The 23156-nt window shown below is 45.1% G+C and overlaps 1 protein-coding gene across 1 annotated transcript in view; it reads left to right on the top strand.

The window, feature by feature from the left end:
* LOC146816631 (cytochrome P450 2K1-like) overlaps window positions 1-23156 on the top strand; it is a 434887-nt gene that overhangs the window by 154723 nt on the left and 257008 nt on the right. Inside the window, exon 2 of the mRNA XM_085610510.1 lies at window positions 2505-2667. Coding sequence (XP_085466636.1) covers window positions 2505-2667 — 163 coding nt within the window. The remainder of the gene's footprint in view (window positions 1-2504; window positions 2668-23156) is intronic.

Here is a 23156-nt window from a genome sequence, read left to right as displayed (position 1 = left end):
GTGCAAATGTAAAAAGATCTACGTGGGCAGCACCAAGAGAAACTGAAACCGGTCCTAGGATGTTTGTTTCCGGTCCAGGAAGGACCTGGCTTGGCATTTCGTGCTGGACTGTTCCCATGACGCACAGGGGCAAGACTGATTTGCCTATAGCTGGGTCTGAACTGGGGTGACATGGTGAGCAAAAGAATGATGCATTTAACCCAGATCTCCTGACTGGGGGTGAATGTTTTGATTTGTTCTGCATTCCATCCAATAATTGTGTGTCTTCTGGATCTCACAGACGCCTTGGTATCTAGCCTGTGTGGTTGCAGCACGCTTATATGGCAGCAATTTCGTGGGATCAATCAGGGTCCTTATTTGATAAAGTTGAGCTCCTTAATCTGCGGTCTGGTTCTCTGCGTGATCTCGTGTCACTCCATCAGCAGTCAGTCAAAACTGCTAATTTGGTAAGTCACCAATGTTCATTGTGTCTTCCTTGAGTACTTGCTGGTGAGGCATCAGTAAATGATGGCCCAAGCTGGCAACATTCATGATGATCAGAGCCTTGGAGAAGTGTTGCTGGGAGGGAGCATCCTCAGCACAAGATCCTGTTTCTCCAGTTTTTAGTTGCCTTATCACAGAAATGAGGGTACCAGTTGTGCTATTTATTTCATACAACAGTCAAGATAACCAGTAAAATTTGTCAAACGTATTTTATTTGATTTATTTATAAAGTTTTATATAGCACAAATAAGATCCCGAGGGTGATCAGAGCGCTTTACAAAAGGATGGAAGGAAGGTAACAAAGGCAACAACATCAGATAAGATTAACAGACGGAACAATTACAGGACAAAGGAGTCAAAAGAGAATCATACAATAACTGGTATATAGCGGGCTAAGAGGGGAGCAAACAATAGGGTAAGTAAGAGAAGCATCCAATGGAGGTCTTACAGTTGTAAGATCAGTGACTTAGTGTGGATGATCCCAATCCCTTTAAGGTAAGAACTTGTTCATGAGGTATCTTTTGGCTTCCAATTTGAAAGCAACGGTTTCTGTGTACTTTCGGTGGAAGAGAGTTCCAGATCTTTGGGGCAGCGGCGGAGAAGGCTCGGTGGCAAGTTCTCTTTTTGCTAAAAATCTGTGGTTTCAATAGGAAAGTGTTAGCATTTCTTGAGGGTCTACCCCCTCCGGATAATTCAAGCTTTTGCGCTAGGTAACTGGGGGTTTTGAGATGGAGGGCTTTGTGCGACAGACAAGCAATTATTTGCTGAATTCGTGCTTCGTAGGGCCAGCACTTGAGGGATTTTAGGACTAGGGATGTGTGCACATTTCTTTTGGTGCCCTTAACCAATCTGGCCACCGTGTTCAGTGATGCCCATCGTGGAGCCAATGTATATTTGGGGAGGCCACAGTGCACAGCACTGCCATAGTCTAGTCTCGGCAAAACAAGCGCTTCAACCACCTGCTTGAAATCAGCTTGTGGAAGGAATGGTTTGATGTTTCTAAGTATCCTCATCAAGTGATTAGCTCCCTTACACATGTTGCTGATATGAGTCTTCATGTTCCGATTCTTGTCCAGGGTGATTCCAAGAGATTTGGCTGAGTCAATAATAAGGGGGGACAAGTTGAAGGCAGTGAGGTGATTCAACCAGAGTTCTAGCTTGGGGATGTGATTCGGAGGAGAGATGAGAAGGAGTTCTGTTTTGAAGATGTTGAGTTGGAGGTGGTTCTCGGTTAACTAGTTCTGAGTAGACGTTAAGGTAGTGTTGAGTGAAATGATGTTCTCCGGGGAGGAGATTTTCAGATAAAGTTGCGTACCATCCGCATACATAAGGAAGAGAATGTTTGTGGAATTCAGTGTATTAGATAGTGATAGAGAGTCCCAACCGCGTGGTAACAGCACGCATAGTAACGTCATACATTTGTCTTCTGAATCTATTGTTACAGCACCCACTTGAGATGGTGCAACTGCAAATGTTCTTGTTCAGCAGGGAATGGTACATTCAATTAGAATAGGGCGGTTATTTCCAGTAATTCTATCACTCCTTCCCCGTCTTTCCCAAATCATGGCTGATGTACTTCTCACCCTACACCCTGGCGCTTCTACTCCTACACACATCACTCCCTCCCTCTCAATGAGTCTAGATCTTCAATAGTGTGGCTGGTGGCTTGGAGGTTGTATAAGAATATCATTGTCAAAAATATTGTGTGACATTGACATCATGCCGTAAATACTGTTTACAAAATTAATTTGGATATTCTCGTACCATACCAGGATTGATAGGTGGACACTGTTCCTCAATTAGTTAAATCAAGGCAGCCTGGTAACTAGCTTGAGTTTTTTTAAATTTCTCATTTAATAAAGAATATTATGATTGTAACAAGTGGAGTAGAGAATACTGGTAAGTACCCATGGTCTTATATTTATGATATTTGTTATTTGTGGCAAGTTTTCAAATACATTAAATAAAACTTGTGACAACTTTTTCAAAATTGTAAATCATTCCTTTTTTTTGCATTGTAGTTATACAAGGAATATGGACCAATATACAGCGTTCAGATGGGTAGGAAGAAATATGTTGTTTTGGCAGGTTACAAAACAGTGAAGGATGCCCTCCTAAATCACGCAGAAGAATTTGGGGAAAGAGAAAGAATCCCTATATTCCAAAAATCGGATGAAGGCCATGGTAAGGGCACACTACTACCATACTACTAGACAGAGAATAATGTGGCAAAAAAAGAATCACCTCTTACATTTTAACATCAAAGATGATCGATTTGCCTATATATAATGAAGTACATGAGAATCAGAAATGTGCACCTACTTTTGCATGGGTTGATATGCAAATTTCCATTATTTGATTTTGTTTAACATGTTACTTTGAAACATCAGAATAATATCAGATTGAATTTCCAAATATATATGCATTTAAGGATAATTAAGGATTTGTGTAAGGAAAGAAATAATAAGAAAAGAACAAGCATTAGGAATGCAATATGTCTCAAATTGCTTCGTGAAACGACCTGAAAGCATAAAACGATGTTGCTAGGCTAAAAAATAAAAAGGCAGAGCAGGATGACCAAGAGGAACCGCAGACGTATTGGGATGGCCAATGCAAGCAATGCGTGAAATCGCCTGGACGTGACCCAAGCACGCAAAGGTGGGAGAATTAGACCCAATGCACCAATAAATCCCAGTATCTCTAAATGGCACAACAACGAACAAATGGCAATTAATGGGCATGCCAATAGAGGAGATAACAACAGTTCTTGCAGACAACGCATGCGCGCTGCCTAGGCTAGACCTAAAAATGGAGCACAAGAGCATTTTGAATTCCTTTAACATATATGCACACATTTACTTTTAAATAGGTTTACACACCCACACACATCCATAAAGCTTTTACATAGCACAATAATGTGCTATATATTGATCTACTTGTATAAATAATTACCCTTGCCAGGTTTCTATGATTGTGAATGATATACCACAGTTAATTGCATTCCTCTGCAACACCCCACAGCAAAAACACAATTAGTCTTTGTAACTGGAAGCTGTTCTTCAACAGACCTTGTAACGTAATGTATGAGTATATAAACACACAGACTTTTTTACTTGAACAATTGCAAATTATTATTTTAATTATTTACCTTGTCCTTCCTTGTCATTGTTTTGTAGCTAGCCCAAGGCAAAGGTGTGGGAAACATTAAACAACAACTATATTCTTGGCAGTTTTGCTATAATTTGGCAACTCTTGACATTTGATTGAGGTAAAAAAATGCTTTCCTAAAAATAAAATAAAACCTTCAGCTCTTGAATATAAATATACAGATTTTAAATGAGAGTTTTCACATGTATGAGTATTAGTTATAAAGTGTTTCTCTGAATGGATAAATACATCACGGTATCCACATCATATGGTTTAATTTACCTGGGCTTACAATAAAGTGCTATGCCTGTTAACAGCATTAAAAACAAGCATTTTAAATGCAATAGGCCTTGCATTTTAAATGCAATAGGCCTCGCATTTATTGGAGTTGGATCTACTGGCATTATAAATGGCAATGTTTTTTACTACTGCAATAGGTTTTGTATTTGTTGGAGTTATTAGTATTGTAATTGGCAATGTTTTTTAGTTATGTGTTATGGAGTGTATGTACGTGGTGTGTTGTGGAATTCTGTAGGTTGGATTGGATTGGATTAGTTACTTGTGTGGTTTGGAGTGGATTTGTGCATTGGAATTATGTGGTATGGTGTGCTGTAGTATTATGTGGATAGTAACTGTGTGTACTGGAATTATGTGGAGTAAGATTGTGTGTTTTGTACTGTAATTATGTGGAATGATATTTTGTGTTGTGGAATTGTATGTAGTGGTGTTTAATGATGTGGTTTGCTTTTGAGGGCTGCCTTCCCTGGCACACAAACACCTATAACTATTACTTTTAAAATTATTTATTACATGATGGAAACAGCCAAATATTAACGCACTTGGTAAGTGTTAGAAATGGGATTTCTGGTTGGCTAAGGCATGTGCCAAAGCCAGGCAGAAACCACCACTCTAGTCAGGGCAAGGGAGTTACACACTGAAGATAACCCCTACTCACCCCCTTGGTAGGTTGGCAGAGCAGTCAGGCTTATCCCAGAGGCAATGTGTAAAGCATTTGCGCAACACACTCACACAGCAGTGACACACTAGGCACACCAAAAAAGAAACTCCACATAAGGTTATATCAAAAATAGCATTTGTATTACTCATAAAACACATTAGGACGTAATCACACATATATATATACACTGTGCCACCTGGTACTAGGTATTACTTTATAGGGGATTATATACATTACAGGGCAAATCAGAATTATCTGTTAGCATAAAGTAACCAGTAACTACTGGTAAACGTGCTCTTAGCACCACACTGTAGGCATAAACATTCTAGGCTTACACATATCAGGCATACATCCTAGATTAGCACCCATGCACAGTAATCATTGATAAGGTGCCCACATCACCTCAGGGCCTTACGCCCAACCAAAACATGAAGGTGAACACCAGGCCCTCTGGCCTTCCCGGGGACCCGTCTTGGGCTTCCCCGCAATGCCCTTTGTCCCAAAGTCAGGGCTCCCCTAACACGAGGCATCCAAACTGGCCCCCTATCAGCAGATGTAGCCAACACAATGTATGCAGTGCAAAAGGGGTGGGGGGTACAGCTCACCCTTGTTTCCAAACAGGAATGCCTCTAACGTTGCAGCTGCCCACAATCGAGCTGCGCAGCTGTGACAATAATCAGGCACCAACAGTGTGCCACGCAGGCCCCACTCACCGGGGCCTCTCCTCTCCCCGGGTCAGACAGGCAGACGTGGCAGAAGGGAGCCTCTGAGGCTCCGGTCCTTCTCCTGCATGTCCGGTAAGCCTGCGGTCTCGACCACCACTGGCTTGGCAGCACGGGGGGCTCTCCTCGTGAACACTGGAGCCCCGCCCACACCCATGCACAGACTTGCCTGTCTTCCTACCCCGGCTCTGCTTCGTGGTTTGCTTCTCCTCGCTAGTCAGCCCTGCCCACAATCAGGCAACAGGCGCCTGACTCCCTGTTCGCATTCGCATCTGCTTTTGCTGCATTTGGAGCAAGAGCCCACTTCTCGGGCTCAACATACAAAAACGGGAAAATGCTCACAACGTGCTTCGGGGGTGCGGACGCCGCACTTTTCCCCCGCATCAAAAAGCGCTATGGCGCTTATGAAAAGTGAAGCGCCCCCCCTGCCTGCTCTTCACCCCAGAGTGCAGAGAAAGCGGGGCACTCATCAGCACTGGATTTAAAGAGCAAATAAGAGGGTGTACTCAGCCCAGCGCTAGGTCCTCAACATCCCACAGGGCAGAGCTGGGCCCAGGAAGGCCAGCTCACAGGGCCCTCCAGCAGAGGTGCAGTCCTTCGTGGCAGCTCCTCCTGGTGCTCAGCAGTCCTCCAGTAAACACCAGTCCAGTGAGTTCCACTTTACATGGGGTCACAGCCCCAATATTTATACTGCTAATGTCTTTGTTCTCCCCCTGGCATAGGGCTCTGTGCCCAGTCTAAATCAGTTCAGGGGGCACTTACACCTTTCTTTACAGTGCACAACATCTTCCTTTGTCAGTGTAGGCCCTGGCCCCTGACACACCACGGGGGGCAGAACCAGCATTGTGGAAGGTATGCACAGTCCTATTCTGGTCCAGGTGCTACTCCTCCCACTACTCCAAATGCAGATTGGCATATTCAGACTAGCACTGACTCACCCAGCCCCTCCGGAGCCACTACACCTTCCCAGCCCCTGTCATCCAGAGCAAGACATGCAATACACAACAGGCAGGCACAAAGACACACAGCACACAGAAATGCCCACTTCTAAAAGTGGCATTTCTAAAATAGTGATAATAAATCTGCGAACACCATTATGCAGCATTTATTACCACTATTCCAAACATACCAAATTTGATCACGCCACCTCTCTCATATCAGGAATTATCACTGAAACACATATCAGAGAATCCCCAATGCATTCCTATGAGAGGGCAGCCTCACTGTAGTGAGAAACAAACAGCTGTTTGTTACTACCAGGACATGCCACACAATGAAGGCAAATGTCCTACCTTTTACCTACAGTGCACCCTGCCCATAGGGCTAGCTAGGGCCTCCCTTAGGGGTGACTGCTATGTAGTAAAAGGGGAGTCACAGAGATGGCAACCACTGTATGTGCCACGTCACAGTGGCAGCAAACTGCCCGAGCTGGCCCTGCAATGGCAGAGGCCTGAAACAGGTTTGAAAGCTACTTTGGTGGGTGGCGCAAGCAGCGCTGCAAGCCCACCAGTAGCATTTAATTTACTGGCCCTGGGTTTATGAGATACCACTTTACAAGGGACTGATAGATAAATTAATTACACCAAACAGGTGTAGACAAATCTAACCATATTTACCATGGAGAGAACATGCACTTTACCACTGGACAGCAGTGATAAAGTGTCCAGGGTCCTAAAACCACCAACACCAGCTCAGAAGAAATAGCAGGAAGAAGGCTAAATGTTCAGGGATGACCCTGCAAAAGGGGCCAAGTCTAACAGTAAGGATATGCCCTCACCACATTAATAAAATAAAGAACTCAGTTGTGTGTCCTTTTTTGTAGAACTTTGAACAGCATGTTCATTACTTAGCAAGTCACGATGCGCCACTGGAAAGGAAGCTCACTGTATTAGCTCAGTACCTAACAAATCATCAAGGCGCCAAACGAAACCATCCTGTGACCCGCAGTCACAAGAACAGTCCGCGTGGAGTGACAGCCTGCTGATTGTAGGTTCTTGTACTAATTGCATAGGGACCGAAAGTTGCAAAGATATGCACTGGTATAGCACTGTGGTGTGATACCATCACTTGGTGAATGGTGGCGCTGCAGGCATGGATAGAGGTGCTCTGGCAGAGACATGTGGACCTATTAGGCGGGGTTTGGTCATAATCGAGGTTCATTGGTAGAGATGGTGGTCCAAGCAGTTGGCAGCAGGGAGTGTTGCGGCTAGTATCTTCCAAGATCAAAGAACACTCAATATCACAGGGTAAATCAATATTTACATGCTCCTCACTGCTCCCGAACTTTCAGCACCTCATTGTTTCTAACCTATCAACCAGATGTCACAATAGACCACCCTGCTTTTATCAGCAGAACTCTTGGAAATCTGAGCGACACAGGGGTTTTAAATTGCACCGTAAAAGCATATAATGGAAGAAATGCGTATATTATTTCCATTTCTTGTGCAGGATATTTGGAGAGCTTGCCACTGGCAAAGAAAGGCAGTGGTTGGTATAGCACACATTTCTTTTGGATGGGAAGTATTTAATTATGTCGCCAGTATTTCCCACATGGCAGATATTTATGTCTTCTCAGTTGTTAAACCAGGCACGCCATTTTATTAACAGCACAGCTGATGATGAAAACTGCTCTTGCATGTATTGTCAGGCACTGAAGCATAGAGCTAACTCATGAATTCCACTTTGCCACAGAATTTAAACATGCTGTGGAAGCCAATACAATTGGGAAAAATAGCAATGAGATTCAATATTTAGTCTTGTTATTAGACAAAAATCATCTGGGGGTGGGGCATGCTGTCCAAATTAACCTTGAAGTGTTTGAGCCCACTCGCAAAGCTTGCAACAGTACAGGCCTCTAATTACACACAAAGTTCTCAGTTAGGCACTGGGAAGTTGAGGATATGGAGAGCAAATGTGGTATAGTGAGTAGAAACGCAGAGATGGAGGATGCAGAGTTAGTAGATACTAGCAGCAAACCCAATACTCAAAACACGAGAAATGCCCTACTAAAAGTAGATCAAAGGGTGGAACACAGCATAAAAAACTCAAGATGGGAATCACTGTGGGCAAACGCAAGGATAAAATACAGAGGCAAACCGCTATCTATTTACTCATGGAAAAAAATAGGTATCTCCCACCCTCTCCAGCTTGAAGAGGGAGGAAACCCCTCCACTTTCAGCATGCTAAAAAACAAACATAACTTACCAGACATAGAACTGTACAATTTCCTTAAAATCAAAACAGCCCTGATCAAAGCGAAACTCTCTAATCTCAAGCCCTCAATCATCCAATACATGACTAAACTCAACAGAATAAGCCACCAGGTATCACACCTTTACAGACTACTACGACCCAGCTCAACCAAACTTAATGAAAAGACACTCACTTACTGGGAGTCTCAACTCGGAGCCACACTCAGCGTGAAAGAGATCCAGATGCTATGGACCTCCCCTACGCAAAACAAAATGTCCCAGGTTCTAGCTGAGACAAAGTTCTGGATATTACACAAAATCTACTGGACCCCGGCTCGCCTGGCGACCCTGGGCCTGAAGGCCAATGATCAGTGCTAGAATTGCAATAACGGAAAGGGGGACCTGGCACACCTTATATATCACTGTCCCAAAGTCAAAACATTCGGGGAGAAGATCTTCACTTTCTTAAACACAATGTTAGTTTGCACTCTAAAAACGGAATTTGCCACCCTGGTAACTGCTTTTATCAAGACAGAGGTAGACTCACAACAAGACAGAGACCTACCGGATCTCCTTCTAACAGCGGGAGTCAAAATGATACTCACTAAATGGAAAGACACCTCCAAGGCAACGTTCAAGGGATGGCTCAATTGGGTGATGTATCTCAGAGGCGCTGACACAGTTGCCCTACGTGACTCACCATGGAGACAGCCCTGCAGACGGATGTGGGCATCCCTGGACAAGTACCTAGACCCGTATGAGCCGCCCTGATTAGGACTAGAAGAACGACCCGGAAAGCAAACCCTCATGAGACAATACCGAGGAAAATAAAACTTCTGGCATTCTATATCTCTCTCTCTCTCTCTATCCTAATTCCTATCCTTGCCCCTTCCATTCTCTCTCTTTCCCATACGAGGACAGTGGATGGGGGGCAGTCAAGCTACCGGAATTGTACTACAGCTAACCCAGCCAGTTTGGGCTGCCCTGTAACAACAAAGCGTTGTTGAGTACATGCTATATGTTATATGATAAATTTCATATGTCATAAAAAACAATAAAAAGTATACTGAAATTAAAAAAAAAAAAGAAATCATACTTGGAGACCGGACGAGACATTAAAATGGTTGATGAAAATAAAATGGGAAATTAAATAAGGCAAAGGAAGGAGGACTTCACAGACACTAGAGGCAGAGGCGGGTGTAAGGCTGTAGGTAAATTGATTTGAAGAGATAACAAGCATTTGCAATGCAATAGGTCTCGCATTTACGCAAGTTTAAGCTATTGGCATTGTAAATGACAATGCCTTTTATTTATGTTTTAAAAACGAAAACAAAAATAAAAAGCATTGTTTTTTGCAATGTCAATAGCTCAAACTCGCGCTGATGCGATACCTATTGCATTGCAAGTGCTTGTTCGATTAGTGAGTAGAAACTCTCCTTTTCGGCCCGGGCGACAAATTAATAAAAAAATAAAAAAATAGTGCTTACCGACTTATGAAGGAAACCGTGTAACGCCACAATTAAAAGATCCAGTCCTCATAGAAGGTAACAAATGGCGACAGGGCGGTAACAAGGAGGGACTAACAAGCCTCATTATCAATCAGAAGCCAGCATTTACCAAGGACAATGACACCAGCCAATCAAAAATATGGGAGGAGAGTAGGCGAGGCTTCCACAGCATACTCGACTACTGTATGCCTCGCAGAGCGAGCAGCGGACGTGCGCTGCCGCTAGGCTCAACCTAAAATAATCGACTCCCATGGGCCGGCACACACTTCAGAACAAGCCATAAGATGAAAATATGCTATATCACAATACCACAACAAACACAACCAAAGCTTTTTATAAACAGTCAAAGGGCACACGAGTAAGGGTACTTTCAAGGACAAGAAAAAGAGAGTAAAATCACCTATTTTTTTAGCATTTCACTTAAACGAATACAAAATATAACTAAACGGCATACCTGAGAAATTAATGTATGTTAAATTAATCTGTGGAAATGTACCGTTCCAGTAGGAAAGCTTATTTGGTTAATGCGATCACTACAGAAATCTGAGTGGAAACAGAGATTTACATCTTTTTTTTTCTTCTAAAAAATAATCAATATTGCTGTGCCTCTGGCGTAGTTGCTATAGTTAGCAAAGTATCTATGTGTGCCCCAACTGGAGCCAAAACGAGCCGAATCCGTGGGGGGGAGGTGTGTTTCTTGCAAATATGCTATGTCAACTGTGTGTCGGAGAAGATAATGAATTACCTGCCTCCTCTTACGAGTGTTATTAAGGCCTCTAACATTCCAGTACATTAGGGTGATGGCCAAAGGACCCTGTAAATTACCTAGCCGCGACATCTAAACATAGCGTGTGAATTTTCCTGTCAGGACTGTCATGCAGCTGTAACTTAGAAAGCAATGCTAAACCAAAGTGTGAGTAACAATAAACGCAATATGTGAACATTTCCCCATCCCACCTCCCCCACCCAGCCGCCTACCAGCCCATAGGTGGCCATTCCCCTGCAAGCTAACCCGCCCAGTCATCATATTGATCACCAGGCGTACAGTTGAGGTCCACTAGTTGGGCTCCAAAGCAGAATTAGCCAACTCAATGGATACACCAAGGGGGGGTGACAGCCTGAAATCTAGCTAGCCAATTGACATATCTATAACAAAAAAAGAAAAACATTGCAATTTCCCCGATGCGAGTCATCATCAATGTAAGATCAGTCAAAAACATCATCCCGTGCCAGTGTTTGAAAATAGGACCGCACTTGCGTCAGAGCCGCTGTGAGGCAATAGTGCTCTCCGTCGAATTTTGCGTGTTCCGTGGCTTGTGTGAGCGGCAGAAGTCCTGGGCCTCTGCTGGTGTGTCAAATATGCGTGATCTGCCGCCCACATCCACCTTAAGCCTCGCAGGGTATAACATGCCATATTTGAGCCCTAGATTGCGCAATGTAGCCTTGACTCCCTGAAACTTGCGGCATGCCTCCTGGACCATTGGAGTAAAGTGTGGATAGAATGACAGTCTAGACCCCTGCCACTCAACTGTACCGTGTTCTCTAGCCAGGCGAAGTGTGGTGTCTCGGTCTCTGAAGTTCGGTTCGGTCTGGGGCCAAGTGATCTGTGGGCTCTTTCCACAACAAAGCCAGGAGAAAAGGCCTCACTGCCAAACAGGTCTGTGAGCAGCTTTTCCATGAATAAGTCCATGCGGCCAGTGGATGTCGTCTCCGGAACCCCATAATGCGAACATTGTTGCGGTGCCCGCGTGCTTCCAAATTCTCGTTTTTGATAGCAACCTCCTTGAGCAGACGTTCCGCCCATTCCAGCCTCTTCAGAGACTGAGCTGGCCCGTCTTCCAGATCTGAGACGCCAGCTTCTGCCACATCTAGGTGCCTTTCCTGAGCCTGCACTTTGGCGCACAAAGTCGTGATAGTCTGGTCCAGGGAGTCGAAACGAGAGTCTAGCGCCTTAAATCCAGCCTTCATTTCAAGGAGAAGTGTGGCAACAGAGTTCCCGGAGGGTTTGGGGGGATCCATAGCTGGTGCCTTGTCCGCCATGTTAGCAGTGTGTGATGTTGCTCCGTCAGCCACTTTCTCAAAAGGAAGGATTCTTTGCCTGGGGTCTTTACGTCCCATTCCGCGGAGCTAAAGCAACTGGGAGCACTCGTCGGCCAAGCGGCGCTGTATTGCTGTATTTAATCGCGTCGTGAAGTCTGTGCTTGGCAGCCAGGAGCTGCAGGCAGAAGGGCACCAGCTCAGTGCGCAGCGTTGTCAAGTGGATCCGCATTCCCCAGGCAGAACAGAGGGTGGGGCATGCCAACCGAGGAGACGAGCGGAAGATGAGCGTGCTCCCACCTCCACCGCAGCCGCCGCAGCGCCAGGCCAGCGCCCAACCAACCCCTGAAAGCAGTGACTAGTGGGCCCTGTCCCCACGTGCATCAAGCTGCAGTGCGTTAGCGTAATGCGGCAGAGCTGCTGGCCCGGCCGCCGACTACAGACTCAAGCGGCATGGGAGGGGAGGCGCAACTCACACGGGCCGACTCACCCGGTCTTCAGAGGGGTCCGCTGGGCTCCTCCTTGCGCGGCTCCGCCGGTTCGCCGAGCGTAATGACGCCGACTTGTCCCCGGACCCACTTCCACACGATAATTCCCCAGTCTGGGGTGAGCTGGATTCAGGCGTGGAGTGCCCCAAACTCAGCGCCGCCTCCGCTGCCGCTCCCAGCCCAGGGATACCCGCTTCACATGGGGGAAATTGCCGCTGGGCCCGGCCGACTGCAGGAGCTTCACTAGCTGGCGGCCATTTTTGCTGCCGGCTTGGCCACGCCCCCAGAGATTTACATCTTTATCTTGATTTGCGCATAGTGCTAGGATTTCCCAACCTGCACAGTGAATATGCAAGTCCGTATTTTTCCAATGCATTACACAAAAAGATTCTGTTAAAGTCAAAACAAGTGCTGTCAAAATGTATTTAGTATTAGGCAATCGGGCTGTACCAAATACAAACCTATTTTTCTATAAGTTCCAATGGAAGGATACACTCCAGAAATGAACTGTAACATCTACACAGTGCTCTAAAAAGAGTAACTGTGTGTCACCAAGTGAGTCCATCAATTAAAGCTCCTGCTGGCTCCCAAGCAGCCTTTAGATCTGCCGATTGCTGAACCAATTGCACACATATACAATTCGTTCAGGTAGCAGGCATCATGGAGAGAGAGGGGGCCGGGCTTGTCTGGTCCTTAACTGTCTGTCTCCCCCCTCTTGCTTGTCAGCACAGAAGAACCTCTCTTTTCCTTAAATAAAAAAAGCTTGGGAACAGTGGTTCATATAAATTCTACCCACTACACCCTCTGCTTGTTATGTACTAGTAAAACATTAGTAGCTGGTGAAAGCATGTATGTAGTACCACAACAAAAAATGTCTACCCTAGAGCTGCACAACATGTCAACTGAGATAACATTCCCACATTTTAAATTAATGGTTTGGGCGAGGCAAATGGTAAAATTATCAATAATTAGGTGACTGCCTACACACAACACCTAACGAGGAACTGAACGGCAATAGAGACATTCATCTTTCTGACGGAACAAAACAGCGCGACATGCTAGTGTGGTACAGATTATACGGCCAGAAGAACACTGTCAAGGCAAATAACAAGCCGACATGCACGTGCCCACATGACCCCCACGACTGCATTCCATTCCTAACTTAATACCCATGGTGGGCTGGGGTCTCTCCCGTGACAGATGAAAAAGCGTAAATCTCGCAAAAAAGCACTTCTCTATTTTCCTTTACAGCAATCTACACCGGGCTAGTCAAGGTTAGGTATTTTCCAAGGGCTCCGATTCGTTCCCCAGCCACACAAGATCACTTTGTTGTGCCAACCTGTTTTCCTCGAAATGAAAACACTCTGGCAACAGCCTTTCAGTTCTCTAGGATCCAAGAACGAAATACGGATCCGGGGGTGGAGCCTTTCCTTCTCGTAGCATTGGAAGCAGAGCAGGATGAAGGCGCACCATAAGCTGGATGCAGAGAGTAAGGGGGCACCCTTCCGTGAAGAAAAGATGTGGGGCTCTGACGCATGCTGTCACCTCGAAGGGCCAAAGTGTATGTGCTCCAGTGTATGGCACTACAATACTCTGACCTAAATATCGTTTATAAAAATATCGCCCGACTGGTGTTCATAAAAGAGAATCTACCAGCAAGGAGCGATATTGTTGTAAACAATATTTAGGTCACAGTGTTGTATTTATACCATAAAATACGTCTGTAAGCAATTTTCTGACATAAAGCCACTAAAAGGATCTCTTGTGAAGGAGCCAGGAAGCTAGCTGACCTCTGAGGGTTACCAAGAGCCTCACCTCAGATCCACAAATACTAGGACAACATCAAAGGTACGAATGACCTTGTCTAAAGGGACATCAAGATCTCTTCCGATAGGTGAACTCTATTACTATGGAGACAAGCTCAAAGGAACCGGCCATTTAATTGCTGTGGGGCAGTAAAGACGAGAGAGGATCTATCCCAGGGTAGATAAGGATGTATAGATTGGATCCAGGGAGAGCATCACCTCTAGGCACCCTGGAATGTGATCTTACGAGAGTCCAGTGTTGACGTCCCAGGACCTTACAAACAAAAGAGTATCCGAATGGCAGGGGTGGGTCCCAGGGAGATTAAAGAAAGTCTCTCTCAAGAAGATGAAGGTACAACCCATCCCACCCTTGGACAGGCCTGGGAATGGGGAATTGCTAATTTTAAGAAGGACAGTATACAGGAAGGCCCAGAAGTAGGACAAGACTGGACTAGGCAGAGGGCTACCATGAAAGAAACAGGGACTGAGTATCAATAGTGAGCAGAAGCTTGTATATGTCACAAGCAGAGGAGTATATCAAATGAACCACGGAGGGAGTATAACAGGAGAGGGTGGAGTATATAAACCTGAGGTAATTGCCAGCAGACAGCCACACGTTGAGCAGAAGGGGTGCTCAAAGGTGTAGTCAACTTTGCACCGGACAGACAGAGGGACTGCTTCCAAGAGCAGACACTTTTCCATGGGGTAGTCAGCTGCTACTACAGGCAGAGTTAGGTGAGCATTATGGTCCTCCGGACAGCAGGCACCTTTAAAGGGAGTAATCCGAGCAGGCAGCCAAACGAGGGGCTGAGTGGGTGCTTACAGGAGCAGGCAACTTTACAAGGGACAGAGGGATGCTGCCGAGAGCAGACAGGCTCCCATGGAGCAGAAGGGTGATACTACCGACAGCTTTAGGGAGCAGAGGTGTGGTTGTGGCAGCAGGAAGCTGCACAGAAGGTGCACCGCACAGCAGGCAGGTTTACAAGGGACAGAGGGGCATGGGATGTCTCTGATCCCATGCATGCTGGGGAGGGGGAACCACAAGACTAACAAAAATGCACAATGTGACCAGTGAGCCACTGGGCTGCCGCAGCCCACCCTACAGACCCAAAGAGACGCACCACGGGCCCCGGCTGACAGAAGACGGACAAGAAGTACAAATAATAATAATAAAAAAAAGGCATCTACCCTCATGTCGCCCCGGCCTTCTTTCTTCTCCACCGCTGCCTCCTCCGCCTCCCGCTCGGATCCAGATGTGGTTTTGTTCCTCACTCGTGCTGTCTGTGAGAGGAATGCAGGACCTGGATCGGCTCCTCTTCCCCCGAGGACAAGCCGGGATCCCGCGGCCGCACAGGCATGGGGAGGAGCCGGCACATTTCTCTGAACCCTTCCGTGCCCGAGAGGTCTCCCTGGACCCGCGCCCCAAGGGCCGCCCAGCCTGCCTGCCACTCATGGGCCTAGAAAGGCCCAATATGCTGGGCTGGAGGGAGGGTGGAGAGTGGAAGGGCAGGAGGGTGGAGAGACCATGGGCATGGGAGGAGCAGGGGGCAGAGTGGAGGGGCCAGGAGACTCAGGAAACAAGCATTTGCAATGCAATAGGACTCGCATTTACGTGAGACCTATTGCATTGCAAACAGGAGTGCGGGTGGGGGGGTGGGGGGTGAGAAGGCACGGGAACAATATAGTGCTCACAATCTAAATAACACATACCATGCAAAACTCGAAGTAAAGGGGCCAGTAGCCTTGGAAGGATACAAAGGACAACATGGCCGTCATAAGGAGGGACTAACAAGCCTATAAACGAATCGGAAGGCAGCAATTAGGAATGCCAAAGACACAAGCCAATGAAAAAGATGGGCGGGGAAGTGGGCGTGGCTTCTCCCCCAAACCACAGGTCAACCCCAGAGCAGCACTTGCGCGCTGGCTCAGGGCTCGACCTAAAAAGGTGGAGCGGATGAAATATATTGCAATATCTGGTTTGCAAACTGAATCTCCACCAGACCATAGCCATGCCAAATAAAAAACCAGTGCTGAACTATGAACAACTTGCCATTGGGTCATACATGTTACTCATTATTACCAATCACAACTTTCAAAAGCAATTCCAGTAACCTTGCTAATGCACTAGTTGCTTATCTCTCACACTAAGAAAAGGAAATGTAACACATCAAAAGCATTAGGAATGATGATGCTTCATTCCAGTAACCCTCACAAGGCCGAAAGGCAACCTGTGGCTTCAGACAAATAGGGGCAGTTCAGCTCTGCAGTATGGAAACCCAAAATTAACACATGTAATACATTTTGCTTCCACTGCTTTTGACCTCTGCATCCCACAAAGAGTCTCTCATTCCAGTATCTCTTTAACTGGAACTACCAGGATCTCTGAGGTGAAGGATGTTCTGCATCTGGTTAAAAAACAAATATTAGCAGGAGAACAGATGAATGCGCATATCTGAACTCTACCTGTGATGATCCCTAGGGATGAAAAGGGATCGCCATCATAACTGCCAAGGTTTCAGATTCCTATGTGTGACATTTTCATAATTTCAGTGCAATTATGAGTGACATTTCTACAACTATGAGTGACACTTTCCCGAGCAGAATGAAGCAATGAAGACAAGGGAAACATGTCAATATCAGAAATTATACCCATTTGAGCACCAACAGCTGCTGTAGTAGCAATCATGAAGCCAAAGTCTGTCTCGAGGCACAGCTGCTGAATAGAGGAGCTGCTCTCTGTTGCAGAACTTGTGGCACTGTGATGCAGATAAGGCTTAAGCACTACCTGCTCAGCTCTTTCCCTGGCTCCATAGAAAAGTGGTATTCCATCCACCTAAGGCTGGTAAATTAAATGTTACTAGTGAGTCTTCACCATGCATTGTGGCACTCACTTAAGTAGTTCTTTAAAACATGGCCCATGCTTTCACTACAGCCTGTATGCATTGTAAAACCTACCCGCTAATTCAACCTGACAAAATAAACCCCTTGCTAGGTCTAAAACTCTCTATCACCCCCTAAGGTAGGCCCTATACAGCTCATAGGCCAGGGTGCAATGGATATAAAAAGTTGGCTATGTACTTTTAAGCTTTACATGTCCTGGTTGTGAAAACTCGCCAATTTGTTCTTCACTGCTGGGGGACCTACCTCTCCCATCGGATAACAGTGGATAACCATATTACATTTAATAAGTAGTAGCATTTGTCTGGAAATTGCATATTTGGTGACTGAGGGTGTGTAACGCAAAATCCTCTTTAATGGTGAAGTCAGATTTTAAGTTAGAACTTCTGAAACTGCCACTTTTAGAAAGTTTATATTTTCTTGTCCTGACCATTTGATGCCTGCAGCCTGTGTCCTGGGTCACATGACTAGGTGTAGTTGGCTGTTGGCAATCCTTCCAAACAGCCACACAATAGACGAATTGGGTATTGGAAGGAGGGGTCATCCAAAGCAGGATGGGTATTGAGCTGTGCACAGCCCCACTTGCACTTCAAAGACCCTGCCTCAGCTCACTCACAAAGAACTTCACACTAGCCTATTGTAACTGTAAATAGACTGGGACCAGAGTAGGGATGCAGGAAATTCGAAACATTTCAGTGGTGGGACTCTAGAAGTTTCTTCACTTCATACCCAACATCAGGTATAATAATAGAACCCTCACACGCACTCTGCGGTCCACTTATGGTCAGTGCAGCTTTTTTTTTATTGTCATAACCTTTCGGTTTCACCGAGGTACCGTTTTGAACCAATTGCACCGATGATTTCTAGTAATTGTGCTGAGGAAAATCTATTTATCTATCTATCTATGGAACTGCCACCAAAGAATTTGGATGTTAATTGCTATATATTCAGTCCACATTTGCTGAATAAATAGCCAAACACTGTTTCTCAAAAAAGGAGTAATTATCAAATCAAATCAAATAAATGTTTATTGTTTTAGTTTGTTAAAACCATAACAATTTGTCTCCTATGTAAAAAGGTTCGACAATAAAGTTTTTTGTTATTTTCCTTAAATCCATAAAAACTTTTTGTTTTCAATTACTGGCATTCAAGTATGTAACAAACATGAGTCATAAACAATTAATGAGTCCAAAGCAAAGGAGTAATTATGGGCTAAGCCAGAGGTTGTCAATCTGTGGGGCGTGACCCCCGGGGGGCCGTGGAGTCCTGGGAAGGGGGGGCGCGCATTCTTCTGCCTCACTTGTGCCTGGATTCCAAAATGTTTGCTTGCGTTTTGGAAACAAGACGGCCCTACTGGGATGGCTAATTTCGATAGTTAAAATGCTACAGCTGAAGTTTCATTAATTGAGTCTCCTGTGCAGTGAAAATCCTTCGTGCCAGGATGCCTGCTTGTCTGAATGAAATGCAAATGTGCGCTATTAGTTTATCTGTAAGTGCAAAGGGTGCTTGGGAGCTGGTTTTGGCTTTAATTGATCGAATCACTCCAAACTTTGTGATGACAAAGATTTGTTTTTTTTGAGTGGTAGTTCAAAGAGTTAACAACTGGGCTATGAAGTGTGTGCTTTCAGTCATAACTGTATTTACTCAGCACTCTGCACCGCTAAGGATTGCATTACGTATGCTCTGGTATGACTAAAATCGACATTTTGGAAGCACCATTTTATCGTAAACCTATTTGAACATTTTGTATCAGTCTATCTTGTTCTCAGTGTAATGCAAGTATAAAATAATTACTTACATAGTCACAGTGCTTTCTGCCACAGGCTGTGACCTCGTAGCACTAAAAGTACACAAGTCACTACTCTCCACTGCACCAACCAAGATTAAATTCTCTGGCTCTCTGGTTACACACAGACCTCTGCAGTGCATTAACTAATAAAGGTTTTATAATGTACTACAGTGCATTTCCCACTGAGGGCCAACTTTTTAAAATTTATTTTTCATTTATGCTGCCCATTATTTTATATGTAGGTACCTGATAGTAAAAGACCTAAAGAACTTGCAGAATATTTTGGCGCTTATTTTGAGAGTCTTTTTTTGACTCTCAGGTGGCGTAAGCATCTCAACTATACCTATGAGGCGGCGCAAATCACCCTGTATGGCTTTGCAGGGCATCATGGATATGGAGTAAGACAAAGCAGCGCAAGTCACTGCATTGCCTTACTCTGCCCCAAGGAAGTGTTCCATGGGACACCCATGAATTTTGATGCTGCCCCATATTTACAAAATCACGTAAAACTGGGGCAACGCCAAAAACGTACACCTTCCCACTCTCCTCTTTTTTTCCTCTTTGCATGTGTGCTGCATTCTGCAGCTCACATAGAAAGAGGTAAATGCCTCTTGGGATTGTTTTTGTGAAGGAAGGTGCCCCTTCCTGCACAAAAAAAAAATCCTGCCCATGTTGGTACTAGGCATCAATTTGTGCACCAACGCAAGGGGAAAGGAATGCACCGATTTCAGAAATAAGGTGCCTTCCTGTCAATTTCACATTGGCATAGGGCAAAGCAACAAGAAGACTTGCGGCACTGCCCTACGGCAATTCCTCATTTGAGGCCCTTTGTTTTTAGCTACACCTTTGACCATGCCCCCACGCAGACTGACCTTTGGTTTGCTAAATACTCTTTAATATTATTTCCCCACTGTAAAAATTATTTGCTGTGGGAATTGGGTGCGTTTATCTTTTTTTTTTTATTTCTTTATTGTTTTGTCACGTAAACAGCAGTGATTACCCAATGTATAACGGATATTCTATACATCATTCCATCAGTTACAGTATAACGATTGGCAAGGTGGAATAAAAATTCCACTATTTCGCAATACTCCCAAACTTTAAAGATCATAATTTGAAGAAAAAACCCTTAACCCACCTCCCCCAACCAGTATCCTTTTACCAGTGTCAGTGGGTTTTGTCGTGCTCATTTTCAAATTTATGAGTCAACTTGTGAGTCCCTAACTCATCCAACCTGTCTTAGGGCATCCCCTGTATCCTGTTGCTCTCCCCCCACTGGGTCTAACTGCGATGACTGGGGTGTGGCTATCAACTCTTTTATAATCATCCCCCAGGCCAATAATACCTCTGGCAATTTCTCATCTAGTCTGGCTTTCCTCATGTGTTCCTCCTCTGCCGTCGCCAATTCTTTGAGGTCTAACTTCCATTTTGCTATGGATGGGCCCTGTTGAGACAGCCAATTGATTGCAATTCGCCTTTTTGCTATTGTGAGTACCAGTATCAGAAAACGTCTGGTTGTTTTACTCTTGGGATTGCTGGGTATCAGTCCCAAAAGGCATGTTGTTATCTCTAGTGCTACACTCCATCCTGTTACCCTATTGAGTTGCTCTAGTACTTCCGTCCAGTATTTTTATATAGGGGGACATTGCCAGACCATGTGAACAAAATCAGCTTGTGTACACCTACATCTAGGGCACTGTGGGTCACGTGATGCGTTAATCGTGTGCAGTCTTTTGGGGGATAGGTACGTCATATGTATTATGTTGTATTGTATTAATTTAAACCTGGCACATATTGACACTTTATGGACTCCCTTGAGTATCTTCTTCCACTCAGACTGTGTTAATGGATGAGAAATAACCTCCTGCCATCTTTCTTCTATTTTAAAGAGCTTGCCTTGTCTGTCCTCCCTCAGTGCTCTATATAGATGGGTCACAAATGTACGCCCTCCCGCCATGGAAATCATGGTGACTAGAGTGTGTGAGTGTTCTGGGGCCTCTGGAAAGGTCGGCCAGATCTCTCTAGCCATGGCAGCTATTTTTGCGTATTGCAGAAATTGTCCGGCCTCCAGTTCAAATACTTTTACTGCTCCCTGATAGGTTATGAACCTATCTTCTCTGTACAGGTCCGCTGACATTAGGCAGCCTCCGTTTCTCCATTTTTCGATTGTCATTGCCTGCTATATCTTAGCGAACTGTGGTATACCCCATACATCTGCCTCCAGTGCAAAGGGCTTCCTCTTGATTACGGTTTTTACCGTTCTATTTCACAAGTTGGCCATTAATCGTACTGGGGGAGGGGGGGGGTGCCTGGTATGCCTTTTCCCCTCATGAGTAGGGTTGGTAGTTTTTGATTCCCGTAGGTACACTCCAATAGGATCCTCTCCCAGGGGGATTCTGTGTCAAGCCACAGTATAACGTGCTGTAGCTGCGATGCCAGGCAATATATTTCCAACCCCCCTCTATCCCTTTGCCGTTTCATCACCTCCAGACTCACCCTACATCGCCTCCCATTCCATAACAAGGATGTCAGCAGCACTTCTAGTTCTTGCGCTGGATCTCATAAAAAAGACCCCTGCATGACATAGAGCCATCTGGGTAACACCACCATTCTTATTAAGGCGCTTTGCCGATAAGGGACAGCTCTAGGGTGTTCCAGAAGTTCACACTTCCATGAAGTCCCCCTATTATCCTTCCCCTGTTTAGATCGTAGAACCGATCCCTGCCCCTGGTGATGTGTATTCCTAGGTACCGTACTGCTTCCAATTCCCATGGGAGCTCCAGTTGTTGAAGTCGGCACACTTTTGCGCCAGGGAACTTAGATACACCAACGCATCATCTGCATATAGAGATACCACATGTTTAGATGGCCCTATTTTTATGCCATGTCCTCTGAGTGCCTGTCTCAGGTGGCAGGCTAGAGGCTCCATTGCTATTGCAAATATTAGTGGGGAGAGCGTGCACCCCTGCTGTGTCCCTTTTTGGAGCCCTATACGTTCTGACACATAACGTCCAGAACAGACCATAGCCGATGGCTTTGTGTATAATACCTTGACCCATTCGATGTATTGCTGTCCTAGACCCAATTTTGCTAGTACCAGCCAGATATAGTCCCATCTGACCGAGGCAGACGCTTGCTCTATATCTAAGAAGGCCAGGGTGCTATCCCCTGGTTTCCCTTCGAGGGACTACATAACATGTGCCAGGCGATGGATATTTTGCAGGATATTCCTACGGGGTATGAAACCTGATTGGTCTTAATGGATAATTTGAGGCAAATACGGGAGCAATCTGGATGCCAAAACATGGCTTATGAGTTTCAGGTCCACATTTAACATAGATATGGGCCTATATGAGTTTGGTAGTGTGGGGTCGTTCCCTGCCTTAAGGATCAGCACTAAGAGTGCTTCACGCAAAGATCTAGAGTCTCAAGCAGTCTATCTGCTAAGAAATCTGGGAACGGTTTATAGAACTCAGCCGCCCGGCCATCAGCGCCCGGTGACTTTGTGGGGGGGGGGGGGGGGCGTTTCTAGTTTTCGCTAGTTGTAAATGATGAGGAGTACCAGGTTCTAGAATTTTTGTAAGGAGGGGGTCCTAATGCCTACAAATGTCTGACAAGGGGTCTCGGCAGCAAACATTTTAAAGATCTGTGCTCTAAGCCATGATGCTCACATCAATACCCTTACTCTTTTCTGCAAGCACGGCACCTACACTTTTCAAACTGGCATCTGTGTGCATAATGACCCTGACCAAACATTTGCAATCACTGTGCCATTATTAATTCCTGTTTTATCAACTTAAAATCCTCACTACACACATTAGTCCATTTGAATTCTACAGTGAATTGTGTCATGTTTGCTTTTTTATCTATAAATGTGTGAGTAAATGTTCCATAATAGTCTCCATCACCTAAAAAATATGCCATTTCTTCTTTAATAAAAGGTTCACTTAAACTAGTGTTTAAGCACGGGGCCTCCCATCCCTAGTCCAGGATAATGTTTACCAAATCTGATTTGGGACAGATATCCCTTCTTGGAAATTTTATATTCCAAATAGTTCACCTCACTCACCCCAAAACTGCACTTTTTCAATTTTAAAGGCAAATCAGAAAACAACTTCTTCAAGACCATT

The sequence above is a fragment of the Triturus cristatus genome, chromosome 6 (genome assembly GCF_964204655.1).
Source record: "Triturus cristatus chromosome 6, aTriCri1.1, whole genome shotgun sequence".
Taxonomy (NCBI): Eukaryota; Metazoa; Chordata; class Amphibia; order Caudata; family Salamandridae; genus Triturus; species Triturus cristatus.
Note: the sequence above shows the minus strand (reverse complement) of the source record. Positions and strands in the feature narration are given on the sequence as shown.